This window comes from Ovis aries, chromosome 1, assembly GCF_016772045.2.
Source record: "Ovis aries strain OAR_USU_Benz2616 breed Rambouillet chromosome 1, ARS-UI_Ramb_v3.0, whole genome shotgun sequence".
Lineage (NCBI taxonomy): Eukaryota > Metazoa > Chordata > Mammalia > Artiodactyla > Bovidae > Ovis > Ovis aries.
In genome coordinates, this window is record NC_056054.1 from 8120691 (window position 1) to 8141156 (window position 20466).

Genomic DNA, 20466 nt, shown 5'->3' on the forward strand with positions numbered 1-20466 from the left:
TCGCATCCCAACATCTGTGCGCTGTTTCTCCCACACACTGAACCCATAATGTTATTTTAGCTGCAAGACATTGCCACCAATGAATCCTTGGAGGGCAACTATTCTCTCAGAGGCTCCAGGTGCCCTGTCCAGAACCACCACCATCAAAAGCTGTGTGGGTGCATCACACTCAGGGCATTCGACATCTGCAAAACTACCACCACCCGCCTGGCTGCCTGAAGGTTCCCAGGCTCTCCACGCTCCCAGCAAGCACCGTGGCTCCTTCATCTGGAACTGCCTGCACTGAAGCAGGGTCAGGGTCACACTCTAGAGCTGAACTTCTTTTCGTTCCCCAAAAAACCCATCCATTCTGAGGACAATTTCCATTTGGAAGGTGCTCTCAGCTGCACCTACTTGATTAAGAATGTGCATGCCTATTGCTCTTTTAACGAAGCTCAACTTACCTCACGAGAAGCACAGAAGAGATCCAGCTTCATCTCACAGCAGGACCATACAGACTTTTTAATACATAATGCAGAGCGGGTATTTTGTAAAAAGTACGTTCCAAATTCTTCAGCGGATCAATGTAAGACAGTGTGCATAAAATGGCACACACACTATACGTGTGTGTGTATACATGTACACGTGTTGTATATACAGCTCCCTGAAAGAGAAATGGGCTTCCCTGGTGGCTCAGGTGGTAAAGATTCTACCTGCAATATAAGCTGCTGGCGTTCAATCCCTGGGTTGGGAAGATTCCCTGGAGAAGGGAATGGCAACCCACTCCAGTATTCCTGCCTAGAGAATCCATCAAGGACAGAGGAGCCTGATGGGCTACAGTCTATGAGCTCACAAAGAGTCAGACACAACTGAGCAACTAACACACACACACACACACAAGAGAAATAATTGTTTAAAATGAAGCCTAAAGTTAGCCTGGATGGGAAGAGAGTTTGGGGGAGAGTGGATACATGCATACAAAGGGCTGAGTTCCATTGCTGTCCACTGAAATTATCACAACATTGTTAACAGCATGCATTCCAATATAAAATAAAAAGTTAGATAAAACCTTTAGGCAAACCATTCAGTATCACAGTAATCCAAGTCTATGCCCCAACCACTAATGCCAAAGAAACTGAAATTGAATGGTTCTATGATGACCTCACCCTTATGGCAGAAAGTGAAGAGGAACTAAAAAGCCTCTTGATGAAAGTGCTAAAGAGGACAGTGAAAAAGTTGGCTTAACGCTCAACATTCAGAAAACAAAGATCATGGCATCGGGTCCCATCACTTCATGGGAAATAGATGGGGTAACAGTGGAAACAGTGTCAGACTTTATTTTTTGGGGCTCCCAAATCACTGCAGATGGTGATTGCAGCCATGAAATTAAAAGACGCTTACTTCCTTGGAAGGAAAGTTATGACCAACCTAGATAGCATATTCAAAAGCAGAGATATTACTTTGCCAACAAAGGTCCGTCTAGTCAAGGCTATGGTTTTTCCAGTGGTCATGTATGGATGTGAGAGTTGGACTGCAAGGAGATCCAACCAGTCCATCCTAAAGGAGACCAGTCCCGGGTCTTCACTGGAAGGAATGATGCTGAGGCTGAAACTCCAATACTTTGGCCACCTCATGCGAAGAGTTGACCCACTGGAAAAGACCCTTATGCTGGGAGGGATTGGGGGCAGGAGGAGAAGGGGATGACAGAGGATGAGATGGCTGGATGGCATCACCGACTTGATGCACATGAGTTTGGGTGAACTCTGGGAGTTGGTGATGGACAGGGAGGCCTGGCGTGCTGCAATTCATGGGGTCACAAAGAGTCTGACACAATTGAGCGACAGAACTGATGATGACCTCAAGATCTTCTAGAACTAACAGAAAAAAAAAATGTCCTTTTCATCATATGGGACTGGAATGCAAAGTAGGAAGTCAAGAGATACCTGGGGTAACAGGCAAGTTTGGCCTTGGAGAACAAAATGAAGCAGAGCAAAGGTTAACAAGAGTTTTCCCAGGAGAATGCACTGGTCGTAGCAAACAGCCTCTTACAACAACCCAAGAGAAGACTCTACACATGGACATCACCAGATGGGTCAGTACCGAGACCCGATTATATTCTTTGCAGTAGAAGATGGAGAAGCTCTATACAGTCAGCAAGACCAGGAGCTGATTGTGGCTCAGATCATGAACTCCTTACTGCAAAATTCAGACTTAAATTGAAGTGGGGAAAACCACCAGACCATTCACGTATGACCTAAAAATCAAATCCCTTATGGTTATACAGTGCAAGTGACAGATTCAAGGGATTAGATCTGATAGAGTGCCTGAAGAACTATGAACGGAGGTTTGTGACATTGTACAGACCACTCCCAAGAAAAAGAATGGCAAACAGTCAAAATGGTTGTCTGAGGAGGATTTACAAATTGCTGAGAAAAGAAGAGAAGCTAAGGCAAAGGAGAAAGGAAAGATATATCCATCTGAATGCAGAGTTCCAAAGAATAGCAAGGAGAAATAAGAAAGCTTTCCTCAGTGTCTCACTCAGTTGTGTCCGACTCTTTGCGACCCCATGGACTATACAGTCCATGGAATTCTCTAGGCCAGAATACTGGAGTGGATAGCCTTTCCCTTCTCCAGGGGATCTTCCCAACCCAGGAATTGAACTGAGGTCTCCTGCATTGCATGTAGATTCTTTACCAACCGAGCTATCAGGGAAGCCTTTCCTCAGTGATCAGTGCAAAGAAATAGAGGAAAACAACAAAATGGGAAAGACTAGAGATCTCTTCAAGAAAATTAGAGATACCAAGGGAACATTTCCTACAAAGATGGGCACAATAAAGGATAGAAATGGTATGGACCTAACAGAAGTGGAAGATATTAAGAAGAGGTGGCAAGAATACACAAAAGAACTAAACAAAAAAGATCTTCGTGACCCAGATAACCACAATAGTGTGATCACTCACCGAGAGCCGGACATCCTGGAGTGTGAAGTGAGCCCCAGGAAGCATCACTACGAACAAACCTCGTGGAGGTGACGGAGCTCCAGCTGAGCTGTTCCAAATCCTGAAAGATGACGCTGTGAAAGTGCTGCACTCAATATGCCAGAAAAATTGGAAAACTCAGCAGTGGCCACAGGACTGGAAAAGGTCAGTTTTCATCCCAATCCCTAAGAAAGGCAATGCCAAAGAATGCTCAAACTACTGCATGACTGCACTCATCTCACACGCTAGCAAAATTCTCTAAACCAGGCTTCAACAGTGCATGAACCAAGAACTTGCAGATGTTCAAGCTGGTTTTAGAAAAGGCAGAGGAACCAGAGATCAAATTGCCAACATTCGCTGGATCATCAAAAAGGCAAGAGTTCCAGAAAAACATCTACTTCTGCCTTACTGACTACACCAAAGCCTTTGACTGTGTGGATCACAACTGTGGGAAATTCTTAAAGAGGCAGGAATACCAGACCATCTGACTTGCCTCCTGAGAAATCTGTATGCAGGTCACGAAGCAACAGAACCAGACATGGAACAGTGGACTGGTCCAAATTGGGAAAGGCTGTATATTGTCACTTTTATTTAATTTATATGCAGAGTACTTCATACAAAATGCCAGGCTGGATGAAGCACAAGCTGGAATTGAGATTGCTGGGAGAAATATCAATAACCTCAGATATGCAGATGACACCACCCTTATGACAGAAAGCAAAGAGGAACTGAAGAGCCTCTTGATGAAGGTCTAAGAGGAAAGTGAAAAAGCTGGCTAAAAATTCAATGTTCAAAAAATGAAGATCGTGGTGTCTGGTCCCATCCCTTCATGGCAAATAGATGGGGAAACAGTGGAAACAGTGAGAGACTATTTTCTTGGGCTCCAAAATCACTGCTATGGTGAGTGCAGCCATGAAATTAAAAGACACTTGCTCCTTGGAAGAAAAGCTATGACCAGCCTAGACAGCATATTAAAAAGCAGAGACATTACTTTGCCAACAAAGGTCTGTCTAGTCAAGGCTATGGTTTTTCCAGTGGTCATGTATGGATGTGAGTCGGACCATAAAGAAAGCTGAGCACCAAAGAATTGATGCTTTTGAACTGTGGTGTTGGAGAAGACTCTTGGGAGTCCCTTGGACTGCAAGATCCAACCAATCCATCCTAAAGATCAGCCCTGGGTGTTCATTGGAAGGACTGATGTTGAAGCTGAAACTCCAATACTTTGGCCACCTGATACGAAGAGCTGACTCATTTGAAAAGACCCTGATGCTGGGAAAGATTGGAGGTAGAAGGGGACGACAGAGGACAAGATGGTTGGATGGCATCACCAACTAGATGGACATGAGTTTGAGCAAGTTCTGGGAGTTGGTGATGGACAGGGAAACCTGGCACACTGCAATCCACGGGGTTGCAAAGGGTCGGACACTACTGGGCAACTGAACTGACCATTATATTTAAATTAAGAAAAGAGCTTTCAACTCAGAGCCAGTGAAGAGTTCAAGCTCCTTGGTGTATACACAGAACCTTGTCTTGTGAAGATGATTCCCATTTGCTTGCTCGTCTAGAGTGACCTGACCACTCATTCCAGTTCCCAAACCCCTGAACCTGAATGGCTTGTGACTACCTTGACAGAATAAAGTATCAGAGAAAGTCAGAAGAGATGAGGCAGCCTCTGCCCCAGGGGTGGGAGTCAGCGGCCGAACAAGCAGCCCACCTACCTGCAGCCACCACCACAGACAGCTCCTCCAGCCACTGACCCAGCAGTGCCCAGCTGACAACTGCCAGCATCAACCACTCACCATTCACAAGAGTGAGCCATTGTGTTGGCCAACCCAACAGAACCTTCCCAAGATCGCAGCCCCTGCTGACATCTGAACAAGACCAGAGGAGAACCATGGAAGAACTGTCCAGGTGAGCCCTTCCTAAGAGGTCCTGACTCATAAAACTACCAATAAAATGAAAGGGTTGTTGTCAGCCAATTTGGGGGCATTATGTAGCAACAGTAACCAGGACACCAACGCCCTTGGGGAAAGTGTCCATAATCAAATGATCCTGTCTGGGTATGTTTCTGAAATCCTGACTTATGACAACTGGAAGCAAACAGTGTATAAAACAAATACTTTAAAACTCAAGAAGAGCTTAGATAATTTGCCAGTATATTCACAGAAAGGGGCTACCCTGATAGTTGTTGCTAAAGAATCCACTTGCAGTGCAGGAGATCCTGGTTCAATTCCTGGGCTGGGAAGATCCACTGGAGAAGGGACAGGCTACCCACTCCCAGTATTCTTGGGCTTCCCTTGTGGCTCAGCTGGTAAAGAACCCGCCTGCAATTTGGAAGACCTGGGTTCACTCCCTGGGTCGAGAAGATCCCCTGGAGATGGGAAAAGCTACCCACTCCAGTATTCTTGCCTGGAGAACTCCATGGACTGTATAGTCCATGGGGTCTCAAAGAGTTGGAAATGACTGTGCGACTTTCACTTCACTTCACATTAACAGGAAGAGGTAAGAACATGGTTGCTGGAAGTGAAAAGAGTAAACGAGACTGAAAAACTGATAGAACTGCGACAGAAACAAACATTCCTAGGAAAGAGTGGTTTCTTTCCAAGATGTGGGAAACTCCTCAGGTAGCAGCAGCGCTGCTGGTTAAGCAAGTGTAATGTTTCATGACTAAAATGACTTTGCTTCCCCCAAATCTTCCGACCTTCTCCCTCATACTTGTGTTTTTAACTTTTCCCCCAAACAAGCGGAGTTGAGTCTCATCTGGAAGGTGTGGGCAGGTTCTGGAGGGGATCTTCAGGGGCTGGTGTGTGTGTGTGTGTGTCTGTGTGGTGAGAGGAGACGAGCCACAGGTCAGCAGAGAGGCCAAGGACGACGGACACTGAATCAACTTACCCCGTTTACCTTGACCTCTACGCTCTTCAACTAAAGAACTGGCAGCGTCTTCAAGCCTGCCGGAGAAAGCCATGGCTGCTTCCACGTCCAGGGCACTTGTGTGTCTGCAGCCTTTCCACGGTGTCAAGGACATGGCTTAGCGCAAAACTCACCTCGACAAGCGTGAGTACAAGAGATGTACCCAGACAGAATACCACGAGGTTTTATTTAAGGTCTTTTTTATTTTCCTCCACACTGGCAAAAGTTCCGAGGGAGCTTAAAGTTCTGTAAACATCTTAACTGTCCCTCTTCCCCACCCCCACTTGTGAATTTACAAAGCAAAGGAGAGCAGGAGCCCCAGTTTTTAATGGTTCCCCATCTCCTCATGCTGTTTGATCCAAAAACTATATACAAGTTTGTAGCAGTCTCTGTATAGTTATTGTACATGTTTAGGAGGGAGGGTGGCCAAAAGGGATAGGGAGAATGCTGATCCAAAAGAATAAAAACAGAAACCAAATAGAATCATCCCAAACCAAACTGCTCTCAGAGCAACTCCAGCCTTCCTCGGGCCATGATGTCAGAAAGGGAAGGCGCTCGACCAGGAGCCGCCCAAACCACAGCACTTCTTGCGCTGGGACGGATGGTCCGGTGGCTGCAGACCAAAGTGTGATTGGCAATTTCAGGTGATGTTCTGTGGGGGGTTGGCGGAGGCAGGAGGAGTATTTGCTTATAAATAGGGCTTGGATACATTTATATTTGCAGTGAAGGGGTATTAGGAGGCCACGATCGAAGCCAGAACAGGCTTCTCTCTCCCGTCCCCTCCATCCCACGGGACTCTCCTGTTTAGTGGTTTCCACAGATGAAGGTCTTAAAAGATGGTCAGGTTTTGCATGTTCTCTTTTCAGAAAAGGCAAGCCAGCAACTTGCCGCTCCAGAATCTTTAGACAAAACCTTTCGGGGCCACAGCAAGACACACACGCAATGCTCTGAGGAACCAGATGAAATTCCGGGCTTTTATCAGAAGCAGTTTATCCCTATCCAAAATGAAATTATACAAATTCATACATATGGTAAAGATCCTAACTGCCTCTTAAAACGAGACAAATTTTCAGCAGAAAGGCCCAAAACAAACTGGTCCTAGTCCTCTGAAGTAAAAATATTTATGGGAAAAAATCCGTTTTTGTAAGAAAGAAAAATTAAAAATAAGTTCCTCTCCCAGGCCATAGGGCTTCCTTTGTCCGATAAGGTTGGAGTATGCCAGGAGAGAAGTCAGCTTGCTTGGAAGTCACTATCTAATGAAGAAAAACCAAGAATCCTTTCTCTGAAAGGATCCTCAGAAAGAATAAGGGCGAGGGGTGTGCAACATCAAACCAATCAACCTAAATACCACCCCACTCAGGGCCTCTTGGATGCAATCCCGAAGTTAGCTGCGGCAATGCCACCTGCAGACTGGAAGAGCTCTGACTGTCTCTGTCGGATGCTCAAGTCACAGTCCATGGGCGTTTTGTTGCTGGCCAATGTCTGTTACCATTAACTCTCTTCATGATTGCACCAGTCAGACCCCTTGCCCGTTTGGGGGGTGGGGCGGGGAAAAAGAAGAAAAAGAAAAATCAAACAGAAGGAAAAAAATGACAAGAGAAAGTAAATTGCTATTGGCAGATCCCAACACACTTTCTGGGAGACAGGAGGTGAAATCACGGCACAGTAAACACGTGCTGCCCAAAATAGCCTTGTTGGGGAGGAATCCCCACTGCCACCCCCGAGACACAGCGTCCGGTCCACTCATCTACAGTCTGAGATGCGCACCAACAAAAACGGTTTAAAGAATCTTGGACACAAAGGGCTAGAAGAAAAAGCCTGAGATGATCGGTTCTGTGATTTGTTGCAGTGACAGAGAGTATATGGTGAGTAAGTGTTGTGTCCAGAGCTGGAGAATCCATGGTCGGCAGAGAGGAGAGGGAAGGCCAGTCTGGTCTGGCAGGCGCTCAGTAGTCATCCAGAGTTTCGATCTCACCCATGTTGAGTCGCTCCGAGGAAGCGTTGACTGAAAACCCTGCAGGGAAAAATCTGCAATGAGTGACCAACCACACCCAGACAACCCTGTGGCTCAAACTCAGGCAGGGGGCTAGAATTTCAGTCTCCTGTTTTTGAGTATACCAACAGGGATACTAAAAGGAGGAAGAAGAAAGGATAAAGGTCAATGCAGTGGTTTTCTTGCCCTTCCAATGAGAGATTCCATTTTAATATGTTTTATTTCTTAAGGTTCTGATATAATTTAATTAGGGAAGAAACACACACACCAGCATCACTGCTTAAAAAGAACTGCAAACCACTGCCCTAGGGAGTGCTCAATCCAGGCCTGGGGTGTGTGTGCACGTGTGTGTGTCAAAGCCAGGCCAGGCTGCCCAGGGAGAGAAGTTCATTCAGAAGGTGTAGCTACCTCAGAAGAATGGGGCAGGGGCAGGACAAGAATAACACACTAAGTGCTTTACAACCACTAGACCAAATGACTGTGACATCTGAGTGAGAATAATCACTACTTCAGCCCCATTCACTAACTGGGAACACTTTCAGTCCAAAACACTGCCAAAGTTCTGGTTGAGAGCTTCTGCTCCAGCGGTAGGAGGCTCCAGGGAAGGCAGGCTACAAGCTCCCGAAAGCTCTCAGCTGTTCTTCCTATCACACAGAAGACAGCACAGAAATGAAAAAACTTCCTTATTCAGCTCAACCTACTGTAAGTAGACCACCAAAGGCAAGGATCTCACTGATGAACCAAAATACTATCTGGTTTAGAAAAGGCAATACTAGCACAGCTGAGCTTACAAACACTACTGAGGTCTGAAAACCTAATGCCATCAGTCATGTATGAGTTTTCAATAAACTCCACATAATCAGACAGAGACTGATAAAAGTTACTATTAACAGGGCCTCTCTGGAATGAGTGAGTCTCAAAATGCTTTTAGTTCAACCACCCTAAATGAAACCCCAAACTGTCTCAGTTGCTGTTTGAGTATCAAAAAGTAAACAGGCAAAGCTCTCCAGTCTAAAAGCAGCTCTGTTAATATTACTTTGAGCTTCTCCCCCCCTCCTTTTTGCCCTTTAACATTCAAATTTTCAAACAAATACACACTTTAAATGTACCAATAATACACAAAAATGTCTTACATAATAAAAATACTTTAATTATATTACACTGACTCCAAAATATCCTGATTTGAAAACATAAACATCCCTATTTTTTAATCAAGGAAGCTGTGGTACAAGCTGTTTCCAAGGCCTCCTATTGGAAGAGGTTAGGATTCCAAACCCCAACCTGAGTTCTACCCCTCAACTGTGTTCCCATAACCTGCAGGACTTTTTTCCCGTCAAAATAATGAAAGGCTTAGTGTGTTCATACTTGAAAATAACAGTTATTTAGGTAAACGTAAACCCTAAAGAACAGTCTGTGAAATGAACTATTACTCGGCTCTAAAGCAGGTTTTTCTTTGACTTCACATGCATCTCGAGAACAAATGAAATGTGATAAAAACAAAATGAGCTACATGCAATAAAACCGGGAATGCAAAAAAAACACAAACTATTTGTGCTTTCCCAGTCAGACAGAGACAGGACTGGGAAAAGAAACCTGGGGCCACAAAATGGTTTTCATTGCTATAACAGAATGATTACTGGACTGGCTTTAGCAGATGCGGTCTCATTTACCTGTCAAAAAAACCAGTGAGGAGGGCACTCCTCCCCACCTGACAGAAAAGGGATGCTCTGGGGTGTCATATGAGACCCCAAGCAATACAAACAGGGACTGAGGCCCAGTATGCCCAGCTCTAACCAACACACTCTTAGGTTTAGAACAACAGACTCTCACTCACATGACTTTAAGGTTTGGGGGACTGTTTCTGTAAGAAAACTGTGACTGGTGAGCAATGGTACTTTGTGTGTATATTTCTCATATCCAAGCACAGGATGCTGGCTCACAATGACACCTGCCAGCTTGAAAAGCTAGAGAAAACACAAGCACAGCGGAGGACAAGAGCACTAAAATGAGGCCGGGCTTGTTCTGAAGGTTTGTTTTAGCAGCAAAACACTATTTTGATCAGTGACCACTTTCTCAATGGATACAATGGGGTCAAAATTGAATTTGTTTTCCTATTATGTTCATGGGTAACTTGTGACTGATGTATATTTGTTAATTTTCCTTAATCTGCAAGTCAATAAGGCATATTAATAAATGGTTAGTAGGTATGGGGCAGAAATTATCAGAGGAATTTCCAGAAGAATGTTTACTTGAGCAAAAATTCTCATTAAATGGTATATAAGCAAGAGCTTACCCAAGTAAGTTTCTTCAGTATTTTCTGAATAGTTTTACTTTCCTTATATTTTTCTCTTTCCCTTTCAAGATATATACTCCTTAAAACTCTAGTCCTAGAACGACCTCCCTCTCATTTCCCTGAAAGGGGATTTTAAGTCCCTTTCTTTCTTACATCTATAATAAACAATAGGGTCAGATCAAATATTTAGTCCAAAAACATTTACACCTCATTTTCAGAAGAACCTACCCCTACTGCCCTAGCCAAGTACCACAGCTAAATAGTGGGAGATTTTTAGCTAGAACTCACAACCAGAACTGAAAACATTCTAAAATCTACATTCATCTATTTCTGTCAAAACTGGACAAAATTTTGGACTGATCCATCCATCCTTAACATAACCTTCCAAGACAGGCAGAAGAAAACAAAACGGCGCCAGACCTCTAGGTTTCCAAAGCCCGCCTGCAGAGCGCAGTTCCAAGGGGCGCTGCTCAAAGCTGGGTCTGTTACTGGTATATTGATTTCTCCAGGGCAGGAAACCTCTGAAGTAGGATCCCACGAGGGCAGAGCAGTCTACCTCTCACTGCACCGTCACTCTTTCACCTCCGTATGATGCCTCCCCGTCACATCACACTCGGTCCACCAACACCTGAACAGCATGTCCTTTCCCCAAAGCCTGCTCCACCTTCCAGTGCTCATCATTTGATCAAAGGGCAGCTCTTTCCATCCTGCTGCCTAAACCTTTCCTTTCTCCTTGCCCAAGCCTATCCCTAACTTTCTGAAATCCATCTAACTCCTCTCCATCTCCACCACCAAAGCCCTACCCTAGGCCACCAGTATCTTTCACCTGGTCTATACTGCACCCTCCAACGGGTTTGCCTGACTTCCCAACCTGCCATCTTTGCCAATACAACCATTCTATTCCAGACCACACAGTTTTATAACAGCTCATGAATACATTCATGAACAGAGAATAATTTTAATTTCATCCTTGTCGCTGAGGCTGTTAGGCCAGTTTAAGAAACAAATGTAGCCCATCAGCTTTGCCTATGCTGTTATTCCAGGAACACCACACCCTATCCTTCCTGCTTTTCAAAGCCCCAATTCAGGTGTCACCTCCTCAGAGCTGACTTGTGTGACGACACTGGTCCCTAACATTGGGTAAGGACAGTCATGGGAAAAAAAAGAATAGCTACGGTAACACAGAAGAGTGAAGAGAGAGTGGACCTGCTGTGAAACCCCAGCTGCGCTGCTGACTGCTGAGTGACTCTGGGAAGCGTTCTCAATCCTCTAGGCCTCGGTTTACTATTGTTAACGCTGGAACATCACCTCATGATGCAGGGTAACTCTGAGACTATTCTACAGTGAATATCAACTAACATCTGTTCTTTTTTGAGTATCTGATTCGATTATGGTCTGCTTCCACACAAATCGGCACTTCACATTTTAAACATTTACTGTTCTTCATCAGCATTATTTTCTAACTAAACTGAAAGGGTTTTAGGAAAATTCATGTTAGATGTGAAAAAGTCTTTAAAATTTAAGGCACCATACAATATATTCTTTTTCTTGCTCCCTATAATAGATGAGGCATAGCTCTTGCAGAGATTCCCAATAAATACTGTTTATTTTGAACTGGCTAAAACAATTTTTTTTTGTAAGAAAAATTTTCTTTCATGAAAAACCCTCCACGATGGGCCTCGCATATACTTCACCCTCAACACCCAGCTAAGACTTGAGGCCTGTGCTCACCTAATAGACTAGGGTCTGCTCGGACCATCTTCTGCTTTTTCTTCTTCTTGCCACTTTGCACGGCTTCAAAGTTGGATTGCTGGCTGCTGGCCTGACTGGCCTGAAACACCGAGTGGAGCGCACTGTGGTTCATTCCCCACACAGAGTCCTGTAACACAAGACGGCACCACTGAGACCACACAGTGGACGCAAGCTTGGCCCCCCTCAGAAAATGGCCCATCTGGCCTCATTACCGAGGAGTTTAGAAACAGAAGCCTATCACGGATTCTGGTAACAATGAAACTGAGGGCAGTCCACTGAGCCACCTTCTTCCCTTCACTGAGGTTCAGACAACCCACTTAGGCTGTGTGTCTCCACAAGGCCCAGCCTGGGGACTCCAGGGGTCCACACCCTAGGCTGTGCGTCTCCACAAGGCCCAGCCTGGGGACTCCAGGGGTCCACACCCTAGGCTGTGCGTCTCCACAAGGCCCAGCCTGGGGACTCCAAAGGTCCACACCCTAGTCTGTGCGTCTCCATAAGGCCCAGCCTGGGGACTCCAGGGGTCCACCCCCTAGGCTGTGCGTCTCCACAGGGCCCAGCCTGGGGACTCCAGAGGTCCACACCCTAGGCTGTGCGTCTCCACAGGGCCCAGCCTGGGGACTCCAGGGGTCCACCCCCTAGGCTGTGCGTCTCCACAAGGCCCAGCCTGGGGACTCCAGGGGTCCACACCCTAGGCTGTGTGTCTCCACAGGGCCCAGCCTGGGGACTCCAGGGGTCCACACTGCTGCGACAGCACAGTTGTCAAAACCTCTCCAGGGGCTTCCCTAGTGGCTCAGTGGTAAAGAATCCGCCTGCCAATACAAGGGTCACAGGTCCAATCTCTGATCTGGGAAGGCCCCACCAGCTGTGGAAGGACTGAGCCTGTGCCCTGGAACCTGGGAGCCACAACTGCTGAGCTTGCACGCCCTAGAGCCCGTGCTCCCTAAGAGAAGCCACTGCAATGAGAAAGCCTGTGCATCATGATGGAGAGGGGCCCCCACTCACCGCAACTAAAGAAGAGCCCACAACCCAGCACAGCAAAAAATGAAACAAAATTTAAAAAAACAAACAGCTCACCAGACACACATGGAGTCTGCACCATTCACCAGGAATCTGCTCTCTGGCAATCTGCACCCCCACCTGCTCTAGGTGGGAGGGTCCTTTGTTCTCTGGGCCCCGGGACAGAGAGGAGAGCCCACAGACTGGCTGAGAGCCCAGTACCAAGCAAGACAAAGTTCATGTCATGCACTTCATTCCTAGCAGCAATCCCGGAAGGGATCTGTTCCCAAAATATTATTCACATACTTTATACCAACTGGCTAAACTATGAAATGGTCTACCAGCCATTCACACTGCGTGCTGCTCCTGTGAGAGCAACGCATTCTGAACTGGGATCAGGCTCCTGAGCTGGGCAGCGGAATGGGCAGAGGGCAAGCCTGGCTGCGCGCATAGGCGGCCCTCTCACACGCGAGGCCTCTGTACTGCTGCTCGCTGTCTTCTCTTGATTCCTTAACATGTTTTTCCTGGGGCTGTTTGTGTTCACATCTTTCATTTTCCTTCAGTTGATGCATTAGCCCCATTTATCCAAACGGATTTTAAATGCCCTATACTTCTCTGTACCTTACACATTCCTAAAAGTGAGCTCTGGTAAACATTATCTCTAGTAGAAGAACCACAAGATTAAAAATATTCTTAAGCCTCTCCAAGAGTCCTGACAGATTGTTCTTCAGAAACTTGTAAAGACAATCCTTCTCATTCATGGATCCCATTATCTGCGAATTTGCGTGCTTGCGGTGTTTCTGTCCTCACTCTGAATATGCATGTCTACAGAGCAGTGAAAAACTGAGCTGCCCAAGATGCACGTTCCCAGCTGAGGCAGAACTCGGAGACACATCCTGCCTCCTCGTCTCAGCTCTCAACACGGCAAAGAAACATCTTTCTCGGTTTCTTTCAGATCATGTTTTCACACTGCTGTTGGTGATTCCATTGTTTAAAATGGCTCCCAAGGGTCAAGTGCTGTCTAATGTTTCTAAAGGGCCCAAAGGCTGTGATGTGCCTCAGAAAATGTGTGTGTTAGGTAAGCTTTCTTCAGGCACAAGTTACAGTGGCACTGGCTGTGAGTTCAGTATTAAGGAAGCAGCAATGTATTTAAATAACGCATCCTTGAACAGAATCACACACAGAACAAGGTTATCAGCATTCCACAGTTACAAGCTGACAGAAATGCTCTAACACAGGCCCACAGAAACCTAACCCCCTAGGAGCAATGGTTCAGCATTTGCTAATTCTGTGTTGGCAGCAAGTTCACAGAATAGAGCTCCCGAGAATAACAAGAACCTTTACATTCTCATCGACAGTGTATGAGATATTTGGCAGGTACAGTACTGTCAGTACTGGGAACAAATGATCTGGAGCTTCAGAGAGTTACCATTGGTGAATTTTAACTACTAAAACCAAATTTATGCATCTATGACAAGCTGGCATTTGCAATTGGACAGAGGCATCTACATGAACCAAGAAAAATGGGGCTGGTATGACTAACAGTGAATGAATGGTTATATACTTGCTTTTTGGGAAATTCACAAACGTCTCAGGACATGTAATTTTAAAATGTCAAGTCTACCTGGCATTAAAAGGTTCCAGTCATGTGATGCACAACAATGGTGGTAGTATTTTAAAATTTCATTTCTCTAGAGGCTCCACTTTCAAGACACCAGTATTGACCAGGGCACTGCACTCACTCTGCTGCCTCGTACCTGCTGCTGCTGCTGCTGCTGCTGTTGCTGTTGCTGCTGCTGCTGCTGCTGTTGCTGCTGCTGCTGCCGCTGGTTGGCTTTCTGTTTGGCACGGCGCTCGAGGAACTGCTTGGCAAACTCCTTGGCCTCAGAGGTATCTCCTAAATAGGCCCTAATGTAATCATGGACCTCATATGGAGATTCTACTTCCTTCAGGAAAGAAACAAATGTGGGCACTGTAACATGAGAGGGAAGAAGACATAAAGAGTAACAATGAAATACCACACAGCAGAGGTCAGGGTCAGTCTTCAGTATATTTTAACACCTAACAGGGACATGAATGATGGAAAGTGGAAAGGCATGCAGCTATTATGCTAAATATGCTAAATTCTTTAACCTACTCTGTAGTCATGGGGGGGGGGGGAACCCCACTCTCATTGTAATACCCCAAATCGTCTGAACTATCACAGAGATGAAGATATCATGCATATATTTGTTTCACTAAATGTTATTTTGGTAGAAACTAAGTTATGTTGATGGAAACAACTGCTTGTCTAAGACTAGAGTAAGCTGGGGATTCCTTTCTTCTCTTCTTTAAATTCAGTCAAGTATGTTTTAAGTGCCATGGTATGTGCCAGGCACCATGACAGATACTGAAGATAAAGCTGCAGTCTCCTTTTGCTTCACTGAGATAACCTCTGTTTACACAGAAAAATTCGACATGAAGCAGTGTGGTACAGGAGAAAAGTCCAAGTATCAGAGTTAGACAGACATGGGTTTAAAACTTGACTCTGAAATTTGCTCACTGTGTGACCTTGATGAGCTACTTAACCTTCCTGAGCCTCCGTTTCCTAATTTATAAAATGGGGATAACACCACCGACATTGTAAAGGTAAGTTATGGCCAAAATTAAAATCACTAGGATAACGCATATTAACCCCCAGAAAGTGCCTAGTACATGGTAGGTGCTTAATGGATGGTAGCCATTACTATTTTTCGCTCTTGCTTTCTCTGACTCATTCTGACCATCAGCTATTGTCACACTGCTGCAAAGGAACCCTTCTTTTCCTGCTCTTTTTTTTTTTTTTTAAAAAAAAAAAGGTTTCTGGCTTTAGAAAAGACTTCAGAGATGGACTAGTTCAGCAAAGCTCACGAGTTATGGGAATCCCGTCCACACCGAGCTGACTGGTCTCTGTTCGAACATTTGCAGGTGAGGGAAGTACTTGCTTCCATCTCAGGCAGACAATTCTCTTTGTGAACAACCAACAAGCAGCAAGTTTTTCTTCAAACTGCGCTGAAACCTTTTTATTTGCATACATTACAGGTCTCAGCTTTATCCCACACAAAGCATGCCTACCTGCTCTGTCACAACTCCCACCCCTGCCCCCAAAGGCAGGAAGGGAGAGATGCTCACATCACCCCAGTCTTCCCTCGTGCAGGCTGACCTATGTCCCCGGGATAACAGTCAGTCTCCTTCGTTCATCTGGTGATGCTCCCCAAAAGTGAGCGGGACAGAACCATGATCTCTTCTGCCCTGTCCATCACAGGACAGCCTGCAAAGCAGCTACTCTTTGGTGTCCACTGGTAACCTAGTTCAGGACAGTATTACAGAACTTTTCTCACAAGTAATGCTGTAAAAGAGTCAAGTTCTTATAGTAAGTGCAGGACTTGACCTCCATCAGACTTCACCTCCTGAAGGCCAGCCCATCATTTCAATTTTCTAACTCTTTGTGGGGCCTGCTCTGCCATTCCACATGCTGGGTTTCCCTCCCCAGTTCTTACCATCCAAGTTATTTGCCGTATTAAGGGCATGAAGCATCTGTTCACACCACTGGGTAAATCCATCTTGGGCTTTATTTACTCCCTGAAAGAGCTTCAGCAATTTTTCTTCTTCTTCTACTTTCTTATTCTGCCGGTTAGACACACCTACAGATTTACTAAAGCAAAACAATAGGGTGGTATTATATTCCCAGGAACTGTTACTATTATGATCATACTCTAACACCATACATAGATAATGTCTTGGCAACACTGGATGGCTGTCCAGCAATCCAATTCTTGGCTCCGAAAATGAAAACAAACAGACAAACAAACAAAAGCCCAAGAACAAAAAAGTGAAACACTGGGGTTGCAGGTGGGGGAGTTTATTCAATACCTATTAAAATCTAGCCTCGGTTAACACATTCTAGTTTCTGAATTCAGGGCTTCTTTTCAGAGAAATTATTAAGTTCTTCTCATGTCTGTCAGTAAGATTTTAAATTTTGCTAAGCCTCAGTTTCCTCATCTGTAAAATGATACTAATACTTCTTTGGGTTATTAAAAAGAATAAAAATATTATATGCAAAGGCCTAGAGCACAGTGCCTGGCAAAGATGCTCAACATTTTATTCAGTGTCCTATTCATCACACATTAAGCCCTCAGAATTGAGAAGAAATATTCTGACAACACTACCATTTATTAAGTAGTTACTATGTGCCAGGCACTTTACTAACTACTTCACACATAGTCACTTAACCTTTACAACCACACCCATGAAGCTGTTATTGTTATCTTCATTTTACAGATGAGGGAACTGAGGCTCAAAGAGGTTCCCTCCTGCCCAAGGTCACACAGCTAGTAAGTCCTAGTGCTGGGATCTGAGTCCATGACTTAACATTAAAACCCATGCTTGTTCAACAAAAGAAAGATGAATGTAAGATGAAACAAATTCATCATAAAAATAAAACAGTTTAAGTGTTTATAATACTCTAACTTAAAATTTTAGAGAAAATGCTAGAATCTAGAGACTACCTTAGATAAATATTCAAGAGCAGTAACAAAAAATATTAAGTGTTTACCACGTGACAGGCAACAGACTCCATGTCCAGCAACCAAAGGAGCCGCTAGTAATAATACCAATGTGTTTCCATAGGGAAGAAAAACAATCATCAAACTATCACCTCACATGCCAGGATATAGGTGAAAGAAAGTAGAAACTAAATAACTACCTTTCTCTGGCCACCCAGTATCATACTCCTCACATGCCCTTCCTCCCCCAATCCACCAAGGAACACAGGTCAATCGCTTTGAGCCCTACCTGAGACCGGCGTTTTTATTTTTGTTTGTTGAGTTCCTAGGTCCCACCTCTTTCACTGCATCATCCCAGAATCCCATGTTGGAGTTTTTAGTGTCAGCATTGCTCCAGATACTACTGACTAGGTCAGAGGCCCACTGGTTAGGGGGACCGGTATTTATAGAGCCCCAAACAGAATTCCCAATGCTGGTGTGCAGGTTGGAATGCTGTTAAAGAGAGACACACAAATAACTACAGTTAATAATATTAAAAAGACAAAAAGAGAGCCCACCAAAGTCAAAACAGATAACTCACACCGCCAGTCCATACAACAACCGCTCAGGAAGACGGACCTACCGTATTATTCCGGGCTCTGTTTGGCTGCTGGTGTTGCTGCTGCTGCTGCTGCTGCTTCTGCATCTGCCTGGCTTCTTCCTGTTGGATCTCCAGAAGAGACTTCGCAGTGCCTGCAGGTTTGCTGACGTTCCCCCAGCCTGAGAGTTTCTGCTGTTGCTGCTGCTGTTGCTGCTGAAGAGCTTTCATCAATTCCCTCTGCTGGCGCCTCTGCTGCAGGCACAAGAGAAGCTATCTCAGGATTCCAGTTTTTAAATAAAAGTTATAAATGTCCAGTATGCTAAATGGAATATAAATACATAGTGTGTGTGCTGAGACGCTTCAGTTGTGCCTGACTCTGTGATCCTATGGACTGTACCCTCCAGGCTCCTCTGTCCATGGGATTCTCCAGGCAAGAATACTGGACGGTGTTGCCATGCCCTCCTCCAAGGGATCTTGCCAACTCAGGTATCAAACCCATGTCTCTTACATCTCCTGTGTTGGCAGGTGGGTTCTTTATCACTAGTGCCACCTGGGAAGCAACTAAACATCTAACAGTTAACTACTCTGCTGCAAATAAAGATGTAAACAGTCAGAAGTACTAAGAGGAGAATAAGAAGAAATTAAGAATTACTTCTTAAAAATTAAATAGGACTTCTGGTTAAGCATAAAAATGTAATATGTTTATTTCCAAAGTCCTATCAAAATGACAAAAATAATTTTTTTCTAAAACATAAACTTTAAGGACAAAGAACGGAAAAGTTTTTTAAAGCTGGAAAGCAAGCAAATAAAGACAGCCAATACAACAGACCCAGTAAGTTGAAAGCGAAGTAAAAGGAAACTCAGAAACAGGTCAACTCATACAAAAAGCTCGGGAATTATAGGCATGGGTATCTCGAACAAAGGAAGACAGGCTGAAAGTCTGTAAAAAGCAACATTAAGACCCTGACTACATTCCCCACCCAACACACTTGGCAGCTATCCCTCACCTCTCCCCGACAGAAAATTAAAACTTTCCTTTTTAAAGAGGCTGAACCAGGTAAGTAGATTTTTCTACAGGAAAGCTGACCTACCATAAGAGAATACACCTACAGATACCAACAGATGGAGGATCTGAACAGAAGAGACCACTACAGACACCATCACAGCAAAGCCCAGCAAGGTGCTGCGTGCGCCCGAACCCCCACCAGCTCCTCAGTGCCTTCTTCCTAAATGAGAACACAGCCCAGCCTGTGAGATGGAAGCCAAAGACCAAATCAAACAGACAAGATTCTGTTGGAACAGAAGCAAGGGAAAATAGGAGTAATCAGTAAGCATTATTCTTAGAGGTTACATGTTGTATTCAGTAAAACAAGAGAAAGAGACTATAAACACAAATACTTAAGAGGGAACAATATATGGACTCAAACTTTAAAATAAGAGAGCATACCTTTAAAGTTCAATAGAAGGACTGAAAGAGAAGATTGAGAAAATACTCCATCACAAAAGACAACAGAGAATAAGACGGAAAGAAATACGTGTGCGTGCTAAGTCACTTCAGTCTGTCTGACTGTGTGACCCCATGGACTGCAGCCCACCAGGCTTCTCTGTCCATGGCATTCTCCCAAGCAAGAATCCTAGAGGGGGCGGACACTTCCTCCTCCAGGGAATCTTCCCAACCCAGGGACTGAAGCCGTCTCCTGCACTGGCAGGTGGATTCTTTGCCATTAGCGCCACCTGGGACAACAGGCAGATGACAAAATCTTGAGAAACAGAGCACACGTGCAGCAAGTCAAGCATGTTCAGATTTGAACAAGTTAGAGGGTCCTGGAAAGGACACCTCCCGGGAAAGAATGAAATAGAACTGTCGGATACTATCTGCTGGGTGGCCCTTTATACATTTCGAAGCGTGCACAGACTTAACTGTTCAAAGAAAATCAAATGAAAACACAAGGCAATTATTAACTTCTAACAGACAAAAATATGAACAAGAGAAGACCTGTTATTCCAACTCTGATGACCATTATTATTTTTTTTATTTAGCAGGGACCAAAATTATTGGAACAATTTCTAGCCTTGGAGGAGGAAGCTACACTCTGCTCTGCATCCAGCTGTTAACTTTTGAGAAAAGAGAGATGATTTCAGAGAAAGCTCAGCCTTTTTTCTTTTGAAGGTGGGTAGGAAATATGGTAAATTTTAAGACGAAGAAAGTTTTTAACCTACTGGGTGATGTCATGCACACTGCACGGTGAACATGCACAGAGGATTTTCACGGCCTTTAGTGAACCACACCACCCAGATAAAGAATGACGGCTTGCATTCTCGAACAAATTGACTGCTCTGCCTCAAATCATACCCATGTACAGTACTTCCATTAAGACTCAGTTACCTCATGCCACCTTCTCAGAGAGGCCTTCCCAGTCAGCACACCTAAAACTAGACGATCAACTGCTGCCCACCACCAA

At 44.8% G+C, this 20466-nt stretch overlaps 1 protein-coding gene across 10 annotated transcripts in view; it reads right to left on the reverse strand.

Moving 5' to 3' along the window:
- Positions 1–6050: 6050 nt before the first annotated feature.
- GIGYF2 (GRB10 interacting GYF protein 2) overlaps positions 6051–20466 on the reverse strand; it is a 131732-nt gene continuing 117316 nt past the window's right edge. For 9 of the 10 annotated variants that reach the window (XM_060399245.1, XM_042245129.1, XM_004001779.5 and 6 more), the window contains 6 exons: positions 18047–18256; positions 17714–17916; positions 16420–16574; positions 14659–14873; positions 11885–12032; positions 6051–7881 (listed from right to left, as the gene is read on the reverse strand). In XM_060399245.1, the coding sequence (XP_060255228.1) occupies positions 7814–7881; positions 11885–12032; positions 14659–14873; positions 16420–16574; positions 17714–17916; positions 18047–18256 (999 nt within the window). In that variant the 3' untranslated portion in view covers positions 6051–7813. Of the gene's footprint in view, positions 7882–11884; positions 12033–14658; positions 14874–16419; positions 16575–17713; positions 17917–18046; positions 18257–20466 lie in introns of those variants that run through there. The other variant, XM_042245130.2, reaches the window with a different exon arrangement.